Source organism: Amblyomma maculatum, chromosome 2, assembly GCF_055883805.1.
Source record: "Amblyomma maculatum isolate TAMU_Amacu chromosome 2, ASM5588380v1, whole genome shotgun sequence".
NCBI classification, from domain to species: domain Eukaryota; kingdom Metazoa; phylum Arthropoda; class Arachnida; order Ixodida; family Ixodidae; genus Amblyomma; species Amblyomma maculatum.
This window is the reverse complement of record NC_139345.1, coordinates 216,107,647-216,134,165: the sequence shown is the minus strand read 5'-3', so window position 1 is coordinate 216,134,165 and position 26,519 is coordinate 216,107,647. Positions and strand designations below refer to the sequence as shown.

At 47.3% G+C, this 26,519-nt stretch overlaps 1 protein-coding gene and 1 pseudogene across 1 annotated transcript in view; both read left to right on the top strand.

Annotated features, from left to right (window-relative positions):
* Positions 1-18,685: 18,685 nt before the first annotated feature.
* Positions 18,686-26,519, top strand: part of LOC146201279 (putative defense protein Hdd11-like) — a 194,136-nt gene continuing 186,302 nt past the window's right edge. Inside the window, exon 1 of the mRNA XM_084592516.1 lies at positions 18,686-18,823. Coding sequence (XP_084448642.1) covers positions 18,686-18,823 — 138 coding nt within the window. The remainder of the gene's footprint in view (positions 18,824-26,519) is intronic.
* Positions 19,287-20,947, top strand: LOC146201282 (uncharacterized; annotated as a pseudogene).

The following is a 26,519-nucleotide window of genomic DNA, read 5'->3' as shown; positions in this document are numbered from 1 at the left end:
CGGTCCATTTGAGAGCGGTGCGTAATCCGGCCCCTGAAAGACCTAGCCGACAATCTGGATGGCAAGACCGCTTCCCTTCTGCGGTGTTCAGGCGTCATGTATCGTCGTTCACGTTAAGCAATGGCATCCTCATGAAGAACTTCACACTCAACAGGACCGCGCCGCTTCGCGTTGTGCCTAAAAGCCTCCATCAGGAAATTCTGCAGGCGTTGCACAACGAGCCCATAGCGGGCCATCTAGGGTTTTTGCGCACGTTGCATCGAATCGCGACTACTTGCCGTGACGGTCTGCCGACGTCGCCCGTTAGGTGAAAACGTGCCGCGAGTGTCAGCGACGCAAGTGGCCACCGATCAGACAAGATGGGCCACTGAATCCGATACCACCCCAACCATGCCCTTTCAACAGATTGTGATGAATCTCCTCGGCCTTTTTCCATCTTCATCTAAAGGTAACAAGTGGAACATCGTGGCCACCGACCAACTTACTCGTTACGCCGAAGCGAAAGCACTTCCCTGTGGTACCGCAGCGGAAGTTGAAAAATTTTTTGTCGAAAAAATTTTCTTGCGGCACGGCGCCCCAGAACTGGTCATCACGGACAGCGCAACGGCATTTATGGCAGAGGTGACGCAAGCTATCCTGGAATACAGTCATACAAGCCATCGACGAACAACTGCGTACCATCCCCAGACCAAAGGATGTACGGAGCACGTGAACAAAACGATCGCGGACATAATTGCCATGTAAGTCGATGCCAAACACAAGACTTGGGACGCCACCTTGCCGTACGTGATCTTCGCGTATAATACGGCCATACAGGAGACAACCAGAGCGACCCCGTGCAAGCTTGTGTATGGCAGAGAGCCAACGACAGAGCTCTACGAGATGCTGCCGCACGTGACAGGAGACCACAGCGTCGCCGCCTAACTGCAGCGTGCAGAGGAAGCGCAATGATTGCCCAGCTGCGCATCAAAGACCAGCAACGCACCGACGCCCGAGAATAAAATTTGCGACGACGCAATGCAGAGTACAAACCAGGAGATTTTGATTTGGTTGCCGATACGCCGTCGCGGACTGAGTGAAAAGTTTTTGGGGTGGTACTTCAGCACACACAAAGCCCTCCGGCGTATCAGACAGCTCAACTATGAAGTCTTCCCCGACGGCTCGACCGCATACCAGCGGCGCGTCGACAATTCGTCCATGCTGTGCACCTAAAACCTCATCACGCACGCTGAAGCCCCTAGCAGCTTTAATTTGTCGTATTTTGTTAACTTTTTGTGTTTGGTTTGTAAGCATCGAGGCGATGCCTTTTTGAGGTGGGAGCAATGCCCCGAATCATTCGAACCTTTGTTCTTTTTAGGCAGCCGCTGGCATGTAGCCTTATCGCTGTGAATCTAGCGCGCTGATCAATTCTGTACTGTTTGTTTATTCATGCTTATTTTCCAGAAACTATGTTGTAGCATTTTGTTTGTCGCGCAAGATGTGTTGAGCTGTATCTCGGAAGGTTCCTGCCACTCTCGTGCGTTTGCAGAATATTTAAGTTTATGCTATAGTCACCGTTTGCTGCTTTATCTAGACGTTTTTCGTCGCCTATAGATTGAGCGCTGACTGGCGCGACAGGCATTCTCAGTTTGACGACCAAAACGCCCGTTTGTTGGGATGGCCGCCTCCCAATTGTTAAGGTATTTTGCGGGTGCAAGTCAGCCCGATAAAATGTTTCTTTAGTCCACTTCCAGGCTCTCCATCTGATGTCATCAGCCTTAGTAACCACCACGTGACAATGTATAATGCTGGAGACCGTTCATGTTCCTCAAGTTAAATCTGTGTTAAATGTGATTAACACAATTTTTGAAATGAATTATCTGAGAAAGTAACATAATTTACAACCAAGCATAATATTTGTCCAAGGCAGCATAGTTTCCGGTTCCATTGATCCACATCAACTGCAGTACTGGTACTTACCCAACAAAATAACAAAGCCCTGCACACCAGTTAGGTTGCCTTTATTGTTTTCATAGACACAAGGAAGGCGTTCGATTCAGTTAGCCACAACTTATTCTTAACTAAACTTGATGACTATGGATTCATAGGAAAATACATAAGCTTCTTAAATGTTTCCTCTCATACAGACTTCAAAGAGTAGTTTCTTCCACCCAATCAATAGTTTCCGAGGTGCCACAGGGTTCAGTTATTGGACCAATAATTTTATCACTACGGTTATGACCTTCCTTCTATTTTTGTACTCGGTGTGGGAATGCAAGGAACCAAATGCCACTCTAACCACCATGGCCTTAACCGAAGAGCAGTGGGAGACTCAGCTGTCAAGCCCCTTGCCTGCAAGATCAGCGTAGTCTGGTCAGCCGGACTCGGGAGATGGCTCGGGTCCACGGCTTCCTGGACTGAGGAGGCTGCCCACATAGGGCTGAATATTTCACGCTTTCTCATAATACATGTTTTCCTCTCTCTCTCTCTTTCTCCGAAGCACTAATGTACTCAGACGATACAGTGCTAATATTTGTTGGCGGCAGTTCAAATGAGAGAACAAATTAACGACGGACTTGAAAGAGCCAATGTTGACTCTTTTTTGTCAGAAGCACGCACGTGGCAGTTGCTAATCTCGGAATACTTGGTCAGGCATCTCGGCCAAGTACATGTGGATGATCCCTTTTAGAATAAAAAACTCTGAGGAGATAATATCTGTGTTCAAGGGATAGGATAAGATGAGACTTACTGGATTTTCCCTCGACATTGAAGACATGTACTATTCTATCTCACAAGAAGGGTTGTTGAAAGAACTATGAGAAACGATGGAGAAGCAGGCTATAGTTTTCCAGAATTCAGCCGGGGTGTTTGTGGATACATTCTCGGAGTTGATTTCAGCCTATCTCAATCAACTGTTGCTTTCCATGATGGTGTATTGTATGTACAAATGAGTGGTGTATGCATAGGTTCGAGGGTTGCACCTGCACTTAGCGATGTATACCTAGCCGCATGTGGCAGAAGGATTCTGACGGCTATAAAAGATAAAGGCATTTAAAGATTGATCGTTACGTTGATGACTTTTTAGTATTGTGTGATTAAGAGAAAGGAAAGGCGACTGATCAACTAGAAGACATAGCACTGGGTGTGTTTGAAGAAAGTTGCCCTGATCTAAGATTCACCTGGGAACTTCCAAATGAAGGTGTTTTGCGCTTCCTGGATTTGAGTTTTGGATTCTTACCAGAACACTTATTTTGGACTTACAATTCCAGAGCGAATAAGCAGTTCTTCCGTATACATCCCAGGATTCAAAGACAGTTAAAGGAGGTGTTGCGAAGGCTGCATTGACGTCGGCTCTGTACAAATCCTGCCACTACCGTGTCAGAGAAAGTTTTTAAGCCAGACTGAGAGGCTTCTGGAGGCAGGGTATACTGAGTTTTTGCTGTGTAGCATAAGAGAAAGCACTGTGCTGCCGATCAAGCGGAGGATTCGAAAAGAAGACTTTACTGAAAAAAAGTAGTCAGTGGTACCGTATATTCATGGCTTGACTCATAATTTGATGAAGATTGGTCACAGATACGGCATCCTGGGTATTCCAACGGCACCAAACAGAGCAAAAGGGATGTGTGTGCGGGTTAACAACCAGGACTTCAAGTCTACATGCAAAACTTCGCACCGGACTAGGTACTCCAAATGTATTCAGGGGATTGTTTATCAGATTCCCTTGCGTTGTGATAAGAAATATATTGGACAGACAGGAAGATGTATCAATACCAGGATTAGAGAGCACGCTACGGCAATATCTGAGAAGTCCGGCACTAATCTCGCGGTGCACTGCAAAGACTGCGCTGTTTGTAGAGACCAAAAATGTTCAGCTGACTTTCACAATGTTAAGGTTTTGAAAATGATTAAGGATAAGTTAGGAAGGGAAATTTTTGAAGCATGTGCAATCAAGGACTTAGGAGACCAATGTGTCAGTATGTATTCAGTGGTATTGTTGAAGAAGGAATTAGAATTTTCGCGCATACCGGCAGGACCTCAAAGACAAGGAAGAAGTTGGCTGCAGACGTGAAGGGAGAAGATGTGCGGGTTCTGGTCAATATGGTTCGCAGTGCAGCGTTGTCCTTGCGTTTGTGTGTGCTTCTTATATTTTGTGTTGTTACCTGATCTGCTGCTTTCTTCTAAGAGAGTTGAAAGGGTTCATTCCTTGTTTAAAATAAATATTTAAATATAAATTCTACCAAAACGAAATCAATTGTTAGGAAAAAACAGCTACATTTAGATGCCCTGTACTCACCTATGAGTACAGGCCATCACTATGAGATGGCCTGTACTCACCTATGGGGCTGAAACGTGGAGGCTAACCAAGAGAGTTGAGGAGAACCCAGAAGGCTATGGAACGAAAAATGGTAGGGGTAACATTAAGAGATAGAAAGCGTGCAGAGTGGGTCAGAGAAATAAGTCAAGTTACCGACATTCTAGTAGAAATTAAGAAGAAGAAATGGACATGGGCAGGACATGTAGTGCGAAGAGAGGATAACCGATGGTTGCTGGGGTAACAAACTGGATTCCAAGGGAAGGAAAGTGTAGCAGGGGGCGGCAGAAAGTTAGGTGGGCGGATGAGATTAAGAGGTTCGCAGGGGTCAAGTGGATGCAGCTAGCACAGAACCGGGTTAAGTGGAGAAATATGGGAGAGGCCTTCGCCCTGCAGTGGGTATAATCAGGCTGCTGCTGATGATGATGATTTAGATATGTTTCCTGGAATCTTCACTTTTACTGCGATTAGCTTTATTTAAATATTTAGGAGTCATGTTTGTTTCAGATAGAAATTGGCAATCTCTTATTAGTAAGACTTGTTCGAAATTAGCTAATGGCAGCCACATGTTACTTAAAGCCAGTAAATGCTTTGGCGCAACGGTTCTACGACTTTTATATATATCATTTGTGCATAGTTACTTGAGCTCTTTCATAGCATAATTGGGCAGTGCATACAAAAGAGACTTAAAATCTATTAGCCGCCTACAGAATAGGTCCAATAAGAATCATTACATTTTCAAAGTGAATGGACACTACTAAGTCACCGTTTTACCCGATGCATGTACTTCAGCTGGACTCTGTGCGTGTATTAAGCGTTGGTGGCATGATACACGAATAACAGCACATGATGACCCCCTGCCATTATGCTCATTTACCATACCAGCACGCAGCACAAGAACTGCAACGAATAACTGCTTTAATCTACCCGGTGCCTCGAAAGCTTACGGTCGAAAGCTGAGTTCCAGGGGGCCCTCATATGAAATTCTATACCCACAAACGTGAAAGCAGCACGCAATTTATCTGTGGCCGTAAAGCATTTCTCGTTCAAGGATGAAGCAGTATAGTTGGACTGATAACAAATTCGCTCTGAAACTCGCTGTCGAATCAGTACTTTAATGTTCTAATGGGGGCTTTTAGTTTTATTTTTATTTTATCACTGTACAACCACATGCTGCATTTATTTCTTCGGTACTTTGATCAATTAGTCCTGCTACTAGCCAATCAGGCTATGGGACCAAAGAGGTTCGGCCAAGTTTTACTTAACATGACGATGGAAGCGTTAATAAAAAAGAAATATAACCTACATTACTCGTCTCACCGAATATATTCATATGTATTTCTACAGCCATTGAACATCCTTGGCCCATTCCGGGTAAAGTTGACATACAAAGGCAGCAGCGCCTTCGTATCACCGGACAATATCACCAGACAGTTTGTGCCATCAAGGAGAAAAGTTGCCCGCTAGCCAAACTGCTAAGCCGTGAGTCAGCTATCACTATTGGGCTGCTGCACATCACGCACTTACTCAGCACAGCAGACCCACTCAACATGTGCCCAGAGCTTACAAAAAAAATCGGCTAACTCAAAGGAACAACACTGCTTTTCCTCTTGGGTACTGACATTCTTGAGCCTGTTGAAGGACCAACACCGTGGGTCAACCCGTACTGGTTGTGAAACTTTTTGATCCGAATGAGATTCCTAATGTGTCGAGATACGGAAAGCAAACGTGGCTATAAGAGAGAATAATAACTAACACTTACACTCCACTTGACTGCATAGGTGACATTCTTCAAAGTATTTTCCAAAATCGATCTGAGCTATGCATACCACCAATTAGAACTATACGAGGAGTCTTGTGTGGTCGCTACCTTCACGACACCGCCTGGTCTCGACTGGTACAAATGTCATTTTGGCATATGCTCAGCAGCTAAAGTGTTCCAATGAGCTACCGCGCATACCTGGCACCCTCAATATCCCTGATGACAGCCCAGTCCAGAGTGCTGCAAAGAGAAGAGCATGACCGTGCACTGTATGTCCCATGTGAATGACTTAAGCATCGTGGCTTAACAGTGAACCCTGCAAAATGCCCCTTTCATCAAGTCAAGCGTGATTTCTTTGGCCTTGTATTCAGTAAAAAAAGGTTTCAAAGTACCACCAAGTAAAAAAAGCAGCAGCCCTCCAGAGGGCACCAACCCCAAATTCTGTGAAAGAATTTAGAAGGTTTCTTGGTTTTGCTACCTATTGCTCCCCTTCCATCCTCAACTTTGTGTCCCTCCCTGCGCCACTCTCGCTTACTGCAACGGATGAACGCCGAGTGAACTGGGGTCCAGATGAGGAAGATGCTTTCACCTGCACTAAGAAAGCTGCGGTACAGGCAACACTGCTCGCATAGTTTAACCAAACAGCATAAACCACCCTCATAGTAGATGCAGGTCCAGTTGACCAGGGTGCAGTACTGACACCGCACAACCCAAATTACCCTTCCCCACGACCTATGTCTATGTGGCATGGTAGCCGCCCACTCTAACTGAACAAACATACAAACGGAGCGTGCAGTCCTTGATTGAGTGTGGGCATGTGAACATTTCCATCTGTATGTATATTCGTGGTGGTGACAGACCACAAACCACTAACCACAATATTCTCTGCCAAAGCGAAAAGCACGCCTTCAAGGATTGAGAGGTGGCGTCTCCGTGTGCAGCAGGATGACTCTAAGGTTAATTACCAGCCTGGAACGTTCAATCCAGCAGATTACGTTTCCCGACGTCCAGCAGAGGCTCCAAGTTGAATCCAGACATGGTGCTAATGCACAAGAAAGACACACACTGCAGGTAGGCGGACGAGACACACTCGAAAATTGCAACTGAATTTTACTCCGGAAAGGACGCATTCCTACACGCCTCCTTCCTAACTACTTCGCTGATGCCGCCTTCAGTTCCAGTTGTGTCAAATGTGATGAAAGGCTACCTAAAAACGTCAGGTTTACAACATGCGCTAAAGTGATTAAAATCGATAAGCCTGAAATGCATAAGTGACAATGAACATGAAGATTACGGTACGAAAAAGACCTTACAAAACATGAAAATATAAACACGAAATAAAGAACTATGGAATCGAAAGAAATCGTCAAAAGGCGACTTGAAGGCTAAACCGACCTGTGTAAAGGCAGACCGAAGTGACATTAGAAGAAATAGACAATACAGTCATGAACTAATAAAAAACTACACCGCGACAAACCCAGCAACATTAAGAGCGAGTGTTCCAACACATGCAAAGAAAATCCACCAAAACCCTTGACGCGACCACAGGTAGAAGCAGTAGGGCAGCGGAAATGAGGGATCACCTAGGAAGGGGAGAATATTGCCCACCAGACAGTAACAAGGGCTAGGACGACGCAACAGCTACTGTGTGGTGGGGAAAAAAAAACTTCATAATTTTTGGTAGCCACCATACCATACCTTTCTAGAAACTTCCATTCTTAATTACTGAGCGCGACAGAGGGCTTACTCACGCATTCATCTCCTGCCAGTTTAATGTAGAGAGCCTCAAGGATTTCCCTGCTCTTAGTAGTAATCTTCCCTATGACTGTGGCTTCCTACCATTCTGGAGTACAGGTTGGTTGGTGAGGGCACGTTTTGCAATGTTCGACCAAGTGGCCATCCATCGCAACGGCTGACCTGCAATATTTCGTTAGGGTAACGGCCTGTTTGTCCGTGGTAGCGTTTGCCGTAGGACGGGGGGATATTGTAAACCACACCTTTCTGACATTTATTTATTTATTTTGCACATACTATCAGTCCATCTGGACTAAGATAGGAGTGGCTTTGACATCAAAATTTATAAACGCAGGCCAGTACGATAAAACAGCAAGTACAGTCAATAAAACACAGTTCATAAAATACAGTCATTGTAATGTACAAATTATGTGCACTCCTGCGTTAAATATTTGCATATAAGGGTAGAAAATTGCTCTCGGGATTGAGCATTCACAACGTCGTTAGGATGACTCTTCGAGTCGGATGATGTGGCAGGAAAAAAAAAGAGTATTTAAAACGGTCCTTAAAAAATTTTTTTACCTGGACGTGTTTATTATGCTTATTACGAGTGACGCGCGTCTTTGCTTCGTTTATGTATTGTTCTTTCTTAACCAGGACTAAACCATTTATTACACAATAAAACAAAGTTAGTCTTTTTTCTTTTCGTCTGTGGGAAAGAAGAGACACATCGGCTTGAGCATAAAGAGGGGTCACTGAATCCAATCGTCGATACCGGGAGAAAATGAACCGTAGCGCCCGTCTCTGTATCTGCTCAAGCTTAGAGACAGACTTTTTGTGATATGAGTCCCATATTTCGCATGCGTAATCAAGTAAAGGCCGTACAAGCATCTTGTACGCTGTCAGTTTTGTGTCCGTAGAAGCCTGTTTTAGGACGCGTCTAATGTAGCCTAATCGCTTGTTTCCCTTCGCGACAATGTTGTCAATATGTTTTGCCCAGCTAAGATTTGAAGTGATGGTCACGCCGAGGTACTTGTATTCATTTACTCTGGAAAGCGGGCTACCTTGCAAGCTATACACATAGTTCAGGGGCTCAAGCTTGTGAGTAATTGTCATGCAAACTGTCTTGTGTGGGTTCAGTGACATCTGCCATTCCGTGCACCAATTATCGATTTGGAGTAGATAATCATTAAGCTGAATTTGGTCATTAACGGATCTGATTTCATGGTAGATAATACAATCGTCTGCGAATAGCCTCGCTTTTACTGGTGAATCCCGGATCATGTCATTAATGTATATCAGAAATAAGAGGGGGCCAAGAACTGACCGGGGTACACCTGATCTAACTTCGCAACAATCGGACCTCTTATCCCCAATGACAACATACTGTCTGCGACCTCTTAGGAAGTCCTCTACCCATCGAACTACACAGTTATGTCCCAAAACAGTTTTTACCTTTATTAGAAGCTTTCTGTGGTTAACCTTGTCGAAGGCTTTTTTGAAGTCTAAGAACATAACATCCATCTGGACCCTGCAATCAACCACTTTACAAAAATCATGACAACATTCCAATACTTGTGTCACTGTTGACAAGCCCTCCCGAAAGCCATGTTGGTATTCACTGAAAAAGTCATTGCGCGTTAAGTGCTGGCGAATATGTTTTAATACAATATGCTCTAAAAGCTTACAGCACACTGATGTTAGTGCTATTGGCCTGAAATTTGAAACGTTAGCAGCGTCACCATCCATAAAAACTGGGGTAACCTTACCAATCTTCCAATCATCAGGAAGCATACCTGTGGCTAAAGATTTCTTAAAAATTACGAAGAGATACCTGGCCGTCCATTCAGCGTACCTCCTTAAAAATAAATTCGGTATTTCATCCGGGCCTGCAGCCTTTGAAGTGTCTAGCTTCAGTAGTGAAGCCAGAATTCCCTCGTATTACACTTGCAATTCGTCTAATTCGGGTAAATTGTTGTGCGACGCAAACTGTGTCGGCTCTGCGTCATCCGAAGTAAAAACACTTGCAAAGAACCCATTGAAAGCCTCCGCAATTTTAGCCTTATCGTCAGTGGGACCCTGATGCGTATTCATTTTTGTTATTGGTGTCTTGGTTGCCGACAAGTGTCTCCAAAACCTTTGGGGAGATCCACGAAGATATTTACTCATTGTGATGTTGTAAAACTGATCGTTCGATTCTTTAATAATTAATTTCAACCTTTCACTTGATGTCGTTAGGTCCTCACGTAACGTCGGGTTCACTGATCGCCGCAACCTTGATTTACGTCTGGACACTTTTCTTTTTAGTTGAAGAATTTCTCTCGTAATCCACGGATTGTGGATACGTTTTTTCTTACATTTCAAGGGTACATATTGTGTTATACATTTGTGAACAGTTTCTTTGAAAGTTAGCCATAGTTCATTTATGTGTGTGGACTCATCGTGGCTTAATTTGTCAAAGTAGTTATAACGGTAGCTTAATTCGTCAAGTATGGTAGTGTCATCAGCTCTATTGAAATCTCTGTAGTATGTCAGGTGTTTTTGCGTACAAGAGAATGGACCCAACTGCAAAGTTACACTAACTAAGGAATGATCCGAGATTCTAGGTAGAATGGCAACTTTGTGCAGCCATGATGAGACACTGTCTGTTATGAAGACTAGATCCAGAACCGATCCACCATCACCGTGAACACGAGTAAGCTCCCTGACTACCTGTGTCAGCCCGTGGGAAAAACACATGTCAACAGCAGCTATTCCAGCTTCATTCTTCCGTGAACCCGGTTCCATTTCATCCCATTTTACATCCGGAAGGTTAAAATCTCCAGCAACAACAACATGTTTGTGCTGTGCGCGCAGGTCATAAAGAAAATCGTTTAGCTTATTAATACCGTTTGAACCGGACCCAGGTGCACGATACATAGCCGCTACAAACAGCTCTTTTGTTCCTAAAAAGATTTTACACCATAATGTTTCAATGTCGGTCATTTTGCAAATGAATGTGTAATTAATAGACCTTTTAATGAAAATAGCTACCCTGCCCCCTCTGCTGCCGTTCCTAAGCACGTTGTAACCAGGCGGGCATATTTCAGAGTCGTACATCATCGTGCAACCAGGGCCCGCTTGCAAAAAACAATCTTAAGTCTGTCTTAGCTAAGTCCAGACTTAACTGGAGTCTAAAGAATAGGCCACTAGCATGGCCGCTTAAGACTGGAGTCAAGACTGGGTCCTGACTTGAATAAGTCGCTTGTATGATTACGACTCTAGTGCTGTCTTGGTTAAGACACAAGGACGCCAGGTGTCTAAGTAGAGAAATTAGGAAAATACAGGGATGCGCTGGCACTGTCCCTGCTGTAAGATGTACACATTCCGTCAATTTTGCGTTGTGTAAAATCCGTGCCATTGCTTTTTGCGGCTTAAGATTGTGTTACGAGGAAAAATGCCCCAAGTGGTTCCTGAGGCCGTTCTGAGAAGCCACTCTGGTGAACATGAACCCGAAGCGTTCGACGTTCGGAACACGAGCCGTCTTAAATAAGCTTGGTCTTTCTAAAGACACCATTTAAGTCTGGACTTAGCTCGGACTTTATCGTGCAAGCCGGCCCAGGTCTCGGTCATGACAACAACATCAGGGTCAATCAGCACATGTTCGAAATCAACACACTTGTTTACAAGGCTACGAGCGTTAAGATTCAGCAGCCGTCATGCAAGTCAATCCCCTGCGTGGTCGTGAGCCATTGGCGCTTTATCAGATAGCTGTTCTTTCACACGACAGCGCCGGTTTGTCGCTTCGTCCCACGTTACACCATTTATCTTAATCTTATCGAAAACAAGTGTAACTTTTTTTTCCACTTTTCCTATCGTTTACTGCGCTGCTCCAAAGACGTTGTCGTCTTCTTCTTACTTCGTATGAAAAGTCTTCGTCAATAAAGATCTTTGTTCCTTGCAGTCTGGTCCGGTAGCGCAGTATTTCTTTCTTTTCGTTATAATTTCCAAGCTGCACAATGACTGGTCTCGAGTTTCCCGTAGAAGGCTTTCCAATTCTATCTACCCGTTCTGCACTCGTCACTGCTACGTTAAGTTTTTGCGCGAAGACTCCCGCAATCACTTTCTGCTTCAATTGTTCCTCGGTTTCATTTTGTACCTCAAGAATGCCCCGGATCACCAAGTTCTTACTGCGATTTTCAATGTCATCAAGCTTTTTTGATACGCCCCCAACACTGAAGCTCAAATCTACAATTTCATGTTCAGCCTGCTCAACCCTTTTACATTCTTCTGAGGTCTTCGAAAGCCCCATTTCTAGGTCAACGAGCTTTTGCTTCAATTCAGCTATACCCTTTTTAATTTCATGCTGCCCGTACAAAAGCATCTACATCATACCTGTTATGTCACTGTCAGGACCTGGATTTGCTTCAATATCCCCGCAACAGTGTCATTGTGTCCCAAAAGTCAGCAATAATTACACAAAGTGCCTGTGGGCTTGGCAGCACAAGTAGACCACGACAGTCGTCTCTGATAGTAGATATAAAATGCTTTTCACCAACCTGTGCGAACAATTTCACGGCTTTTGTCTGGTGTTTCTTGGTGTAGGCATTGTTTTTCATGGCGTCGTTGACAATCCCGCAAAGCCTGCTCAACTTTATCGGGGCTGTTAACACTACCGAGACGCCGTTTCTCTCCCCCCCCCCCCCCCCGTTTCTGAGGCGGTGAGACACGCCCTGCAGGTACGGAATGGCTACTCGCCGGCTGTTAGGCTTGCTCTTACCAAGGTCCTTGGGCAAACACCCTTAGAGACCTCTTTTTCGAGGCTCTCGGCTACGGATGCTGCGACCTCCATCGGATAGCCCGATTCCCACATCCGTACCACCTGCTCACTTAGACTGTCAAGAATTACTTGAGGACAGACTTGCAGATAGCACCTCGCATACAGTTCAGTACAAAGTTTATTTTTGCCAACTTCGCAATGGCCGAATTATATGGTAAAATTTCTTTTTTAAGCCGGGACCGATACTTCCAGCACAGGTGAGACACCACCTTTACCCTTAAGGATTCAGTGCTCCTTCATACCGTGTAAACCGTCTTATTCCTCTCTTCTACCTAGATCCTCACCAAGAATTAGACACATATGCAGGAATTGCAGGCATTTATTGGCAGGAAGCTCATGCGTGAACCTCAGTTCCTCCGCACCTTTACGAAATAGATCAATAACACACTCCACTTCAGCTTGCACCTGGGCAGAGCTGTACAACACAACACATCAACGTACCGAAATACCTTGATGAAGGTGAACAATATATCTTTTTACAAATACGTTGCAATGCATTTGTCACACTGAGCTAGAAAATATATCTCAAAAGAGGAGCTATATAAGAACCTATGCACATTTCATAATTTTGCACGTACCTATCACCATTAAAACGTACATAAGTAGACCCGACGTAACACTCTAATAGAGCCACAAACTTAAACCTTCGAGACATTCTGAAATTTTAATAGGCCTGAGTCCTCTATTCTTTCCCGCACAGCACATAACATCTGATCCTGAGGAAGGGAGTAAAACGATTTTTCTGTTTATCTCTCTTGTTTTGCAGTCAGTCAGGACCAAAACACTTTTCCTCGCTTAAACTGAAACCTGCACAGATGCACTCGACATATATGTTGTTGAGGCTACTACCACAAACACCTGAAACCAGCTACGAAGTTCTCTTCTCCATGTGAAGACAAATCGATGCACTCTAAAGGGTAAAAAATTTGGCTGAAGGTTTAGCTTGGTTAAGCCTAGTGATTGCGAAAGCAATACTGTAGCTACGCTTAGTTCAGCTGGTAGTGTTGCTGGTGGTGGTGCTTGTGATTGGACTTGTGGTTATGCAGTGATATTACCTGGTTATTCTGTGTGTGGTAATTCGAGAGATACGCTACCCATTGCAGTATAGCTACCCATGGCGTTTAGCATACTCATATAGTCAGGACGCTCGTCCATAGATTCTTCCGTAGATTCTGCTGTCGAGGCTGCACGTTGAGCTAGAGATACGCTGCTCCTTTCTGTATCGTCATCCATGGTTCTGAGCATACTCATAAGAGTAACTTCCGTAGAGCGTTGCTGTTGAGCTAGAGATACGCTGCTCGTTTCTGTATCGTCATCCTTGGCGTTAAGCATACCCATAAACGTAACTCCCGTAGAGGCTGCACGTTGTCGCCGAGCGGCATTCTGGGCACGCCGTTTAGAAAGTCTCTGTTCACAGTCTTCTTCGGTCTCTGTAGCTCGCTGTTCTTTTCTCTTCGCATTCTGCCGAGCGGCGTTCGTGTAGGCGGCATCGCAATGTCTGGCCGGCGGTGCGCCGCGCGCCCGGTTTTACAGCAGTAGGCGTGACGTCCCACCGCTAGGCGCGCCGCGCGCGGCAGGCGCAGGGGTTAGGCAGCAGCCACCACGCGCGGCCTCGCCTCGCGACGGCACAAGTTGGAACCCTGCTCTTGCAGCTGTGACGTCACACCGCTAGGCGCTCCGCGCGCGGCGAGCGCAGGAGTTAGGCAGCAGCCACCACGCGCGGCCTCGCCTCGCGACGGCACAAGTTGGGCTCCTGGTTTTTGCGGTAGATGGCATCACGCGATAGCAGAGGTCAAGCTAAAGGTCAGTGGTACGACGGCTACAACTGGGCAGAGCAAGGGCAAAAGAGCTGTGCAACTCGGCGGCGGGGATGAAGCTAGTGTCAAGAACACATCGTGAAAATACAGTGCGCTTTGTGAAAACTGGGCATATCCTACAAAGCCTAAAAAAACGGAGGTCATTCTGAATATACCAATATTTAGTGAAGTTTTAAGTGAAAACGGTACTGGAAAAAAAGACTAATGAAGAAAGACACAACGCAAGCACTGACTCGCAACCGATATTTATTCGAAGAAAATGTTCTTTAAATGCTTTCCTATTCAGAAAAACACCAAAAGTAAAGGAAAGCAACCAAAACTACTGATCATACATGACGGTGACAATCCAGGCAGAACGAGAGGGAGAAGATGGCTTACATGGTATGAAAGAGCACTGAACAAGGGCAGAGGGGGGAAGCCTCAGTTCGCAGGTCGAGCCAACGTGTAGACAAGTAGACTTTTCTTCGTGTGAGGAGGCAGACACAGACGAAGAAAAGTCCACTTGCTAAACGTTTGCTCGACCTGCGAACTGAGGCTTCCCCCCCTCTGCCCTTGTTCAGTGCTCTTCTATGACAGTGACAAGGCACACACATCATCACCGTGGCGCATTCACGTGAGACAGATGTCCTTTACGGAAAAATAAGAGAACTATATCATTGAGAGCTATAAAAGCATCGCTGATACGCCCGCCACTGTTATCGTGAATATAAAATGCCTCAATAATTTCACATGGCAACCTATCTTTGATCGATATGAAAAGATCAAAGATAGGTTAAAAAGAACTTTTAGACGGGCTAGATGGTTTTCAGCTTCAGACGGCATCCTTAGCGCAAAAAAAACAAAAACAACACACGCACACGAGAGAAAAGGCGGGACACGGGACAAGCGCTACTACATCTGGTTTATTGCACTGAAAAGACCTCAATATATAGGAAAGACCACACATGCGTAGAACAACCAACACACCCCCCTTCACCGAAACCGCTCAAGAAATCGTATTTCTGCCTCCAACAGAGCGACAGAGCGACAGAAGCGTAGATAAGAAGGCGCGTGAACTCCTTGAAGCTTTTCATATAAGAAAGAGGGGGGGAAGGGTGTGTTAGTGACACGTCTGTCGCTCTGTTGGGGGAAGAAATGCGATTTCTTGAGCGGTTTCGGTGAAGGGGGGTGTGTTGGTTGTTCTACGCATGTGTGATCTTTCCTATATATTGCAGGTCTTTTCAGTGCAATAAACCAGATGTAGTAGCGCTTGTCCCGTGTCCCGCCTTTTCTCTCGTGTGCGTGTGTTGTTTTTGTTTTTGCGCTAAGGATGCCGTCTAAAGATAGGTTACCACATGAAATTATTGAGGAATGGATCATATCCATACCATTCAACCAGGTAATAGAAAAATGCTCGCAATATAACAAGCCCTTATACATAGCATTCATTGATTACGGAAAAGCATTTGACTCAGTTGAAACCTCGGTGGTAACCTCAGATCCGGACCATAAAAGGTAAATAACAAGGTGAATAAGTCTGGGATGGAGCACATTTGGCAAGCACTCCCAGATTATGACTAGCAGCTTACCGGTATCGCTCAAGAGGTAAGTATACAACAGTTGAATATTACCTGTAGTTACCTATGGGGCTGAAACGTGGAAGCTAACAAAGAGGGTTCTATTTAAGCTGAGGACACCGCAGAGTGCTATGAAAGAAAAATGGTAGGGATAACGTTAAGAGATAGGAAACGTGCAGGGTTGTCAGATAAATAGCTCGTCAGTGACATTCTAGCGGAAATCACGAAGAAATGGGCATGGGCAGGACATGTAGCGCGAAGAAGAGATAACCGATGGTCGCTTAGGGCAACAAACTGGATTTCAAGGGAAGGAAAGCGTAGCGGGGCAGCAGAACATTAGGTGGGCGGATGAGGTCAAGAAGTTCGCAGGGGTCAAGTGGATGCAGCTCGCACAGTACCGGGCTAATTGGAGGAATATGGGAGAGGCCTTCGCCTTGCAGTGGCTGTAGTCCGGCTGCTGCTGCTGCTGATTTCTGATGAATAGTGCCAATTATTACCAGTTTTGTAAGACCCTACTTGCACTTCAAAAGAGAATCGGTCAACCGAGAAGAACATAACCAGCACACATGATGCACTTCTAAACTGTAGTCCTAAGTCGAGAAATTGGAGTGTCCCATCTTTTGGAAGCTTTGTCGTAGAAGTCAGCCCTAGCGCGCTTTGCTTAAAAAAATTCAATACATCTCTTAGCCTTTGGGTGCTGTTACCCTTGTGAGTGAACACGACGTAGTCATCTACGTAGCGAAAAGTCTAATACTAACCCTACCCACCCACTTTCAATTAATTTCTCAACTCGGGCGAGTAACATATTGGAAAGCGCTGGGGCTTATTTCGACCCGGTATTTTAGATTCGACCGTCATTTTGGGCAAATGATCTACGATGTCATTCTATTACAGTCGACTGGAGGTAAAAGGATAAGATCTCTAGGAAACTCTCAACAGAAACTCCGCAACTTGCGATGAATTTTGTTTCTTCATTGTCCTCAGAGATGCACATCTTAACACTTTTCATTACTTCACCATGTGGTAACGAGTTGTAGAGGTCTCCCACGTCCACGCTGAAAACATCGCACCTTCCGGGATTGTCGGTTTTTAGAAAGTTAACCACAGCTTTGGAATTAGGAACGTAGAAAGTACCTTCAATTTTCACCTTCCACAAGTGCTTCTGAAGATAGTCTGACACCAAACATTGCCAGGTACAGTGTTCAGGCACGATAGAACGAAAAGAAACATTATCCTTATGCGTCTTTGCAGTGAAGAATACCTGAAGGCACTTCTCGTTCTCAACACCAGCTGCGAGACGTAGCAAGTTATTTTTCTCCAAAAGACGAACGGTACTTGTCTTAGCTTTTCTTGCCTTTGATGTCACAGCCTTGAAATTGTTTCTTATGACATGTTCTCTTTTTTCTTCAACAGCAGGAAGGACAACAAACCACCCTTCCTTATCAGACACCATAATCCTAAGGCCGCTAAATGCCGCGCAGTCCACGAATCTATCCATGCTTCGGTTGTTCCCTTGTTTGTCTTTAGTGCTTTCTAAAACATTGACACTCTCCGGGATCCACTGGCGCTGGCTTTCTCTGTGAGTGAGCCCGGAAATTTTCCTAGAAAAAGAAATTTTCCAACCGGCTGGACATATGGCTTCCTATGGTTTCTTGGGTGTTCACCCGGTACTTCGCAGTCGCCTGGCGGCGTCTTTCTTCCTTCTTGGCAAAGTATGACGAACTGTATTCCACAGGACCTCAGTGACGCGCTCCGTAGTGGCGCACTCTGAGAAATTCCTCTGCCTACCCGTCCTTATGCAAGTCACCCGTAGATGGTCTTTGGACACCTGTGCCTGTCGCCATAATTCCCATTTTATGATCCTGCATACTGTTCTGGTATGCCCTCTTGTCGGCTCCAAAACCCACACACCATTTGAACGTCAGGTGGGCAAAAACCATACCTGGCGTGCCAAGATAAACGCTGGGTTTGGGCATGGCGATGATGGATACGATGATAGCAGGATAGGTTACACTGAGATGGCTACAGAGAGGAGAGCCAAAGTTGCTTAAAGCTGCGATTTGGCGAGCTGGTACTGATTCATAGTCAAAACAGCGCTGGAAAACAAGAAGAACGAAGGAAGCCAAAACACAAGCGCAGACTCGCAAGCGATTTTAAAAAAAATCAGTTGCGCCCAAATAGCAGCCCTAATTAAGACAAGTTTTACTTGGATACTATTGCCTCTGTGAAAAATTAGGGGGTCATTTGTAGTGTTGGGCGCTATATCTTTATGGATATGCTAAGATATAAAAAAATTCAACAATGAAAATAGGTTTATTACGCATTTTTGTCGTCTACAAACACCGCAGTGGAGGGAGACGTCGCAGGGAGAACATGCACTTCCCAAGGGTGCTATATGTGCGAGCCTTCAAACTTGAAGCTTAACGAATGAGGATACGGGTGGTTCGCCGGCCTCTCACATGCACGAGTAAGAGCGGCCTCACACACACGACAGTAGGAAACAAAAAGAAGATGGGCACTTCAGGGCAGTTAAACCGCGAGGTTCCATAGCACGCATCATAGAAGGGACCCGAACCCTGTACCTTGTCAGAAGTGACAACAACGAGAGGTGAATGTGGGGAGAAAATAGGGTGAAGCCAAGGCCATCTGGGTTCTCGTGCAGTTTTCGCGCAGCCGTGTTCTCGGACGGAGTTGATGCCAGGAAGCATGCCGCTGGAGCTCGTCGTGTGGCTGGCACTGGCCCACCAGGTGCTGGCCTACCGCGACGGCGCACCGTCGGGCGCCTGCAAGGAGATGGAGCCGCGTCACAACTTCAGGGCGCAGAAACGGCACCACAGCTACCAGGTATACACTGGGCTCGCAAAGATGAAACGCTGAAAACTAGCTGATTGGGAAAGAGCACATACATTTTGCGCCTAGGCTCAGTTTCTTAAATGAGCTACTTTGACATTCACTGGGACTAAGGTGGCGCTGCGATCGCCGAAGCGAACGGACGCGTTCACGTCGGCTCCGTCATTTATGATGAATTTCGCAGTGCTAATTTGCGCGAATCGAAGTTTTCTCTATCTCGATGTGTTCGTGAAGTCGAAAAGCACCGACGGATATTGAAAGTTTCCAGAGGTACGCCTTTTCTTAGATTTACCGGGCAGTTTTCATCACCGCCGTGCGGGGGGCGTCCCGCTAGGTGTGTTCCGCGAGCGATAGGCCTCGTTGCTGTCGCGGCTGCCGCGGCTCGCCGCCTCGGCGGCAGCCACTCAGCCTCGAGATTGAGGAAACGTCCGTTCTGGCAACGATATCCGACTCTCCAATGACCGTTCAAGTTCAAGGCGAAGAAATTTCACCCGAGGAATTCCACCACGGCCATGGATGGACGCTGGCGGGGGAACGCATGTCAAGACTCCGTCATCGAGACCTCGACGCGAAACTCGCCGGCACCGACAACCAAGTAAGCAAGAAAGCGAAAGGAAATAAGAACGTTAGAGCCTCGGCCATCAAGGCAGCGAGAATGTCAGCCATGCCGCTGGAGGAAAACAAGATCGTAATCAGACCGCGAGGGGGAGTCGACATCACCAAGATCGGCACTACTACCGTCGCTGCGGACATTCTCGCCGCGGCCAAGATCACGAACGAAGAGAACGCATCGGACACGATCTGCCCGAACGCGCAATAAAATATAATGGTAATCAGCACGCCCAAGGAAGAAAACGCCGTCCGCTAAGCAAGAATTCAAGCTAATACATTCAATACAAGACCTTCGAAGTCAGCGCGTACCGCATGGCGCCGTAGGACACCGTGAAGGGCATCATCCGAGGCATCCCTGTCGACGAGAAAGCCGAAGATCTCGACAGCAACATTGTAAACGACAGAAACCCACTCGCCGTAGGCGCCAAAAGAATCGGCAACACGACCACGATCATACTAGCCTTCAGAGGACCCAAGGTACCGAACTTTGTCCGATATGGTGTCACGCTCATGCCGTGCCACCTGTACAGAAAGCAAATTGACGTCTGCCACCCGTGTGGTCGGCTCGGGCATCGCAAGGACGTGTGCCCGACGCCAACCAACCGGATCTGCAGGGGCTGCGGCCAAGCGAACCCAAAAGAAGACCACAAATTTACATCCAAATGCAAACTTTGCGGCGGCGCTCACCCAACCGTCGACAGAGAATGTAAAGCCAGATACAAGGTTCCCTACGTCGTTCGCAAGAGTCAATGGGAGCGCCGAAAGGTCAGCCATCAGCTGCCGTCGGAGAGCGATTTCCCACCACTTGACAAGCCAGCTGCCCATAAGTCAAGAACGCCATCGAGAGACCGCGCGCAGTCGAGAAATAGCAGCTGCGGGAGCCATAGCAGAGGCGCGCGAAAAACGAAAACCCAAGGATCACCGTCGCGTGAAAGAGTCGGTTGGGGCAACGCCGCACGAGGTATCATGAAGACAAATCCGAGCTACAACGCCAAGACAGAAGACAACGCTTCAACCAAGGAACGAGAGATCAATGAGGCCCTAAAAAAGGAGACCGCGACCCTGCGAGCCACCATCAACAACTTCACCAAGGAAATCGCGGAGATCCACAACGCCCTCCGCAACGTCGAACAGCAAAGATCCAGCCTGAGCGGCAACAACAAGGCCGAAGCAACTACGGCCGACGCAGACAAGGAGCCGGCAACGAAGAAGAGGGCCGTCGAATCACGCAAGACCACGAACAACATGAGGAACTGCAGCACGGACAGCAGCAACAACAACGTCGAGGCCAAACTCAACAGCCTCGAGGATATGATCAAATCGATGAAGCAAGCCATCGAAGCCTTCCAAACTGAGAACGTCAATAGACTCAACAATCTGGAAAGAAGCGTGCAACTAATACTATGCAACCCAACGTTCGCGCCCGTACAGCATCAAGTCAACCAAGCGCAGCAACACGGAGAATTCCGAATCGGACAATCATGGTCTCCAATTCCACAGGCATAACAGTGTGGCAGTGGAACTGCCACGGCTTCGTCAAGAAGAAGGCAGTCGTCCAGCAGAACATCGAGCACGCGGCTCGCAAGCCCGACGTGCTCCTCCTCCAAGAAACACTAACGGACAAGCCGTCCCTCCCCGGCTACAGGGTGCACGCGGGCCCGCCCGACGGCAGAGGCCTGTGCACCCTGGTCAGGAAGGGACTCACCTTCGTCGAACACCGGCTAAGCGATGTCAGGATTGAACACACGCTCACCGAACTCATACCGACCAAGCAAACAAAAAACAGCATCTTCATTTTGAACATCTGCAGTAACCCATCGCGGAGACTGCAGAGGTTCAAAGCCATCTTTAACAAGGCAAGCACGACGGCCAGAGCACGCTGATCGCATGCGGCGACTTTAATGCGATGGATCCGGCGTGGGGCTACGTCAAGAGCAATGCGAAAGGCAGAAACCTATCCCAAGATGTGGCGGAACTCAATTATACCCTCATAACCGACCCAGCTTACCCAACGAGAATTGGCAACTCTGTGTCCCGAGATACCAGCCCCGACCTCACGTTCGTCAAGAACAACGAACCGATCACGATCCCGTGGAGGAACACGGGGGTGGACCTCGGTAGCGACCACATGATATTGGAAATCGTCATACCGGAGCAGAGCAGTACCAAAGTCAGGAAACATACGTGGATCGATTGCTCCGCTTCCAGAGATAACAGAAATCAGGAAGCGGAAGAGACCGAAATCGATGACATCGACGCGTGGACCAACATGATCCTCCAATATGTTCGAAACTCAACCAAAGACACAGTAACGGACCTCGAAACGAACAGAATGGATAGCCGACTGGCCCACCTTATCGAGGCCAAGCAGTCCATTCTCAACAGATGGAAACAACAACGCCTTAATCGTAGGCTACGAAAGAAAGTCGAAAAACTCAACAGAGCAATCAAAGACCACTGTCGCACGCTATGTGCGCAACAGTGGAACGAGATATGCAACGCTGCCGACGGCCAGATGCACAACGGGAAAACATGGAACTTGCTGAAGCATCTGCTCGACGAAACCAAGACTAAGTCACACATAAGGGACCGACTGGCGAAACTCATTCATCGAGAAGTCACTAAACACGGCGCCGATAAGGTGACGAAACGCATCAGCGACAGATACCTGCCGACTACGCCCACGGAGTGCCATGGGACGTACGGGGGGCTGCCCAGCGCCCGTCTCGACAGAGATATAGACGTAGAAGAAGTTCGCACGGCACTGCAGGACCTCAACAGCAGGTCGGCGGCCGGGCTGGACCGCATCACCAACAAAGCGCTTAAGAACCTCGACGACAAATCCATAGAAAGCCTCACGAGCTATTACAACAAATGCTGGAAAACGGAAACGCTGCCGACGCAGTGGAAGAAGGCCAAGATCATCCTGATCCCCAAGCCGGGCAAGCCATCCGACACGGATAACCTCCGACCCATATCGCTCACATCTTGCGTGGGCAAGGGGTTGGAGCACGTCCTGCTCAACAGGTGGCAAGAATACCTCGAGAAAGAAGATCTCTACCCGGAAACGATCATTGGCTACAGGCAGCATCTAAGTACCCAAGACGCCATGATACAATTCAAGCACCAGATCATCGACGGCAACACTGGTGACAACAAAGCAGTACTGGGACTCGACCTGCAGAGCGCCTTCGACAAGGTGAAGCACTCAGCGATCCTATCCCAAGTCTCGAAACTCAACTTGGCAGAGAGACCATAGAATTACATCAAAGACTTCCTCACGGACAGAACGGCCGAGCTCAGAGCGGGGGACCTCCAAGCACAGGAGAAGAAGCTGGGAAGCACAGGCACACCTCAGGGATCGGTCATCTCGCCGGTGCTTTTCAATCTCGTGATGATAGGAGTGGCCGAAAGGCTCAGGAACATCAAGGAAGTCCGACATACCATATACGCGGACGACATAACGCTGTGGGTGGAAGGGGGCAGCGATGCCCACATCCAATCCACCCTACAGGCGGCCGTTGATGCGATCGAAGACCAACTCGACGGAACGGGGCTCAGATGCTCGCCGAGCAAGTCGGAGCTCCTCGTCTACCCGCCCGTCAAGCGCCGCTAACCTAAGAGCAGCCCGAGATAGTACGAAGTAATCAAAGTCAAGACCAGAGAGGGAAACGCGATCCCAAGAGTCAACAAAATCAGTGTTGGGGATGACGATCGAGACGCACGGCAGAAACGGCGAGACCGTCACCCGGCTCATTGTGAAAGCGGCGAACGCCACGAGACTACTCAAACGAGTCACGAACAAGAAAAGTGGAATGAGGGAAGACAGCCTGATCAGACTGATTCACTCGTTCGTCATATGTCACGTAGCGTACGTGGCGGCCTACCACAAGTGGAACAAGAGCGAGAGAAACAAGATAGATATACTCATCCGCAGAACCTACAAGACGGCACTGGGATTTCGAAACAACGAGCACCAAACGCCTCCTGCAGCTGGGGGTGCACAACACGCTGGAGGAGATAGCGGAGGCCCAACGTGCCGCACAGTTCAAAAGACTGTCTGCGACCAAGGCCGGTCGGAAAATCCTGGACAACCTGGGAATTGGATATCAAGGCAGGGAGCAGACGCAGCTCTCCGTCCCCGATGAGATCAGGCGCAACAGCAGAGTGGACTTGGTACCGAAGAACATGCACCCGGAGTATAACAAAGGGAGGAGAGCAGCGAGAGCCAAGGCGCTGATAGACCAGCACGCGACCGACACACGCACGCTACGTTGACGCGGCTGAGTATGCCAAGATACTCGGGTTCACGACGGTCGTCGTCGACGCGACCGGCACCGTTCGCACGACCGCCAGCACGAGATGTACCAAGGCAGAGCAAGCGGAGGAGGTGGCCATCGCCCTGGCCATCGCCCTGGCCATCGCCGACCGCGACTGCCACACAGTGCTATGCGACTCGAGGCAGGCGGTGAGAAATTACGCCAAAGGCAGGATAGCGAAAGAAGCTGTGCGCATACTGCAGGCAACCAAAAACTACGATGGCAGCAGACAAGTGAGAATCAAGTGGTTCCCGGCGCACGCGGGCGAGGCGTCAGATCGCAACGCCAACCACAACGAGACGGCACACGCCGAGGCGCGCGCGCTAACGGACCGCGCCTCGGTCGACTGGCCGCTGTGGTTCAGCACCAAAGACCGAATGACCGACTGCAACGAAATAACCAAGGTGTTCCGCCTAGCTCGCAGAACTCTTCCACCCCCTTGCTCGGGGCTCAGTCGAGCGCAAGCCGTTTTATTCATTTATTCAGACAGCTACAGACGGGCTCACTCCCCAGTCCGTCGCTGATGCATAGAATGTATCCCGAGACGCACCCGACAGACAAATGCAGAGTCTGCCGAACGGAGACGGCCGGCTTCGCACACATGCTGTGGAATTGTACCAAGTACCAGGAAGAAGCTAAGTCTAGGAGGATCCCGCCGCGACTGGAAGCAACCGCAGGGAGCGACAATCAAGAGGAGCAACTCTGGGCCGTCCAGCAGGTCATCAAGTCGCTGGCCCGGCAGGGAACCAGCGAGCCGGCCACGGCGTGCGAGGACCCAGGCCGCGCGGCCGGTGCCCAGAGGACGACGTAGGCCCCGTCCGGAGCGCGCGCGCGCGAGCACGCGTTCTACTGCAGGCCCCGAATAAACGTTTTACCAATCCAATCCATTGACATTCACTGCGAAAATATATATATATATATATATATATATATATATATATATATATATATATATATATATATATATATATATATATATATATATTGTCAATATATATATATATATATATATATATATATATATATATATATTGCCCAGCGCAAGTGTAGAGATGGCGTCGTCTCTAACACCGGACCGCCGGGTAGAAGCGCGCTTCTTACGAAGCACGTCGTAGCTCTGGCAAAGCTTGATCACGTCACTCACCGTGGCAGGATTTTTTACCCAGAGCATTTGGCACGCGTCGTCAGAGATGCCTTTCATGATGTTCTCGATCTTATCCGCTTCAGTCATTAGCGGATCGACACGCTTGCATAGGTCCACGATGTCCTCTATATAACTAGTGAACGACTCATCGACTTGCTGAGTGCGCTCACGCAAGCGTTGTTCTGCCCGGAGCTTGCGAACTGCAGGGCGGCCGAACACTTCTGCAAAATTCTTTTTAAATGCAGACCAAGATGGCAGGTCTGCCTCATGGTTGCGAAACCAGAGGTTCGCCACGTCAGTCAGATAAAAGATTACGTTGCTTAGCTTGATAGCGTCGTCCCATCTGTTGTAGCTACTGACGCGCTCATATGCCGCCAACCAATCGTCGACGTCCTGGTCGGCTGTGCCACTGAAGAAGCACGGATCACGCTGCCGTAGAGCTCCAGAACACAGCACGGTGGTTGGGAGGGGCGACGATGTCGTGGCAGTGTCGTCCGGCATGCTGGAAGCAGAGGGTAACGTGCGGCTTCTTAGTTCCAGGGTGGACGGGAACGTACCCAGCAGCACCTGCACCAATTGTAGGGGTGTGTTTATTCGGTGAACCCAGATGATTCCAGCCGCTCAGGGGAGACTCGCAGCGAAGCGTCAGGCGTGGCGAAAGAGCAAGGCAGCGAACAACTTCTTCGTCCTTGAGAGCGGCAGCACGCGACGCATGTCAGTGGTTATATCGATGAAGATTACCACACTACAATATATATATATATATATATAGTGAAATGTGGATTTAATGGTTGGTTGGAACGTCTAGCGCTGGCAGTACTTTGGGCACAAGGGATCGAATTACCAGCCGCAGGGCACAGCTTCAGCGCGAGCGAGATGGGCGCCGGAGACAAGCGATGGTGATGGCGATGCCGCAGCGTTTTCTGTTCTTTGTCTTCTTTACAATATATATATATATATATATATATATATATATATATATATATATATATATATATATATATATATAAGTTGAAAATTGCTTCATTCTGTTTCAAAGTTTATTTGGAGTCGACGTTTCGGCAGGAGCCCTGCCTTTCTGCCCTGAGTCTTGAGAAAGGCAGCCTTGCTCCGAGTCTTGAAAAAGGCAGGGCTCCTGCCGAAACGTCGACTCCAAATAAACTTGGAAACAGTATGAAGCAATTTTTCACTTGTATGTAAACTCTAGCAGCCAAGTACGTCTATTTACTTATGCTATATATATATATATATATATATATATATATATATATATATATATATATATATATATATATATATATATATATATATATATATATATATATATATATATATATGACGGCGTTATAAAACGCTAGCTTTATTTTCAACTATACATAGGTAGCAGAATCCTTCGCACTTCATATACATCAAGAAATCTAATCTGTTTTGTTTTGAAAATATCAGGAAGAAGCTCTGCACCATTTTTTTTTGCACACGCTTTGTTAAAATGCTTCTTTGTTCTCTTTTATTGAGTGCTTAGAAATCATAACGATTTGTCTTCTTTTTTCTGTATCGAAGTTACCAAGCAGATCCACAGGTGAGGAGAAGACAGGACGAGTGCAAATTAAAAAAA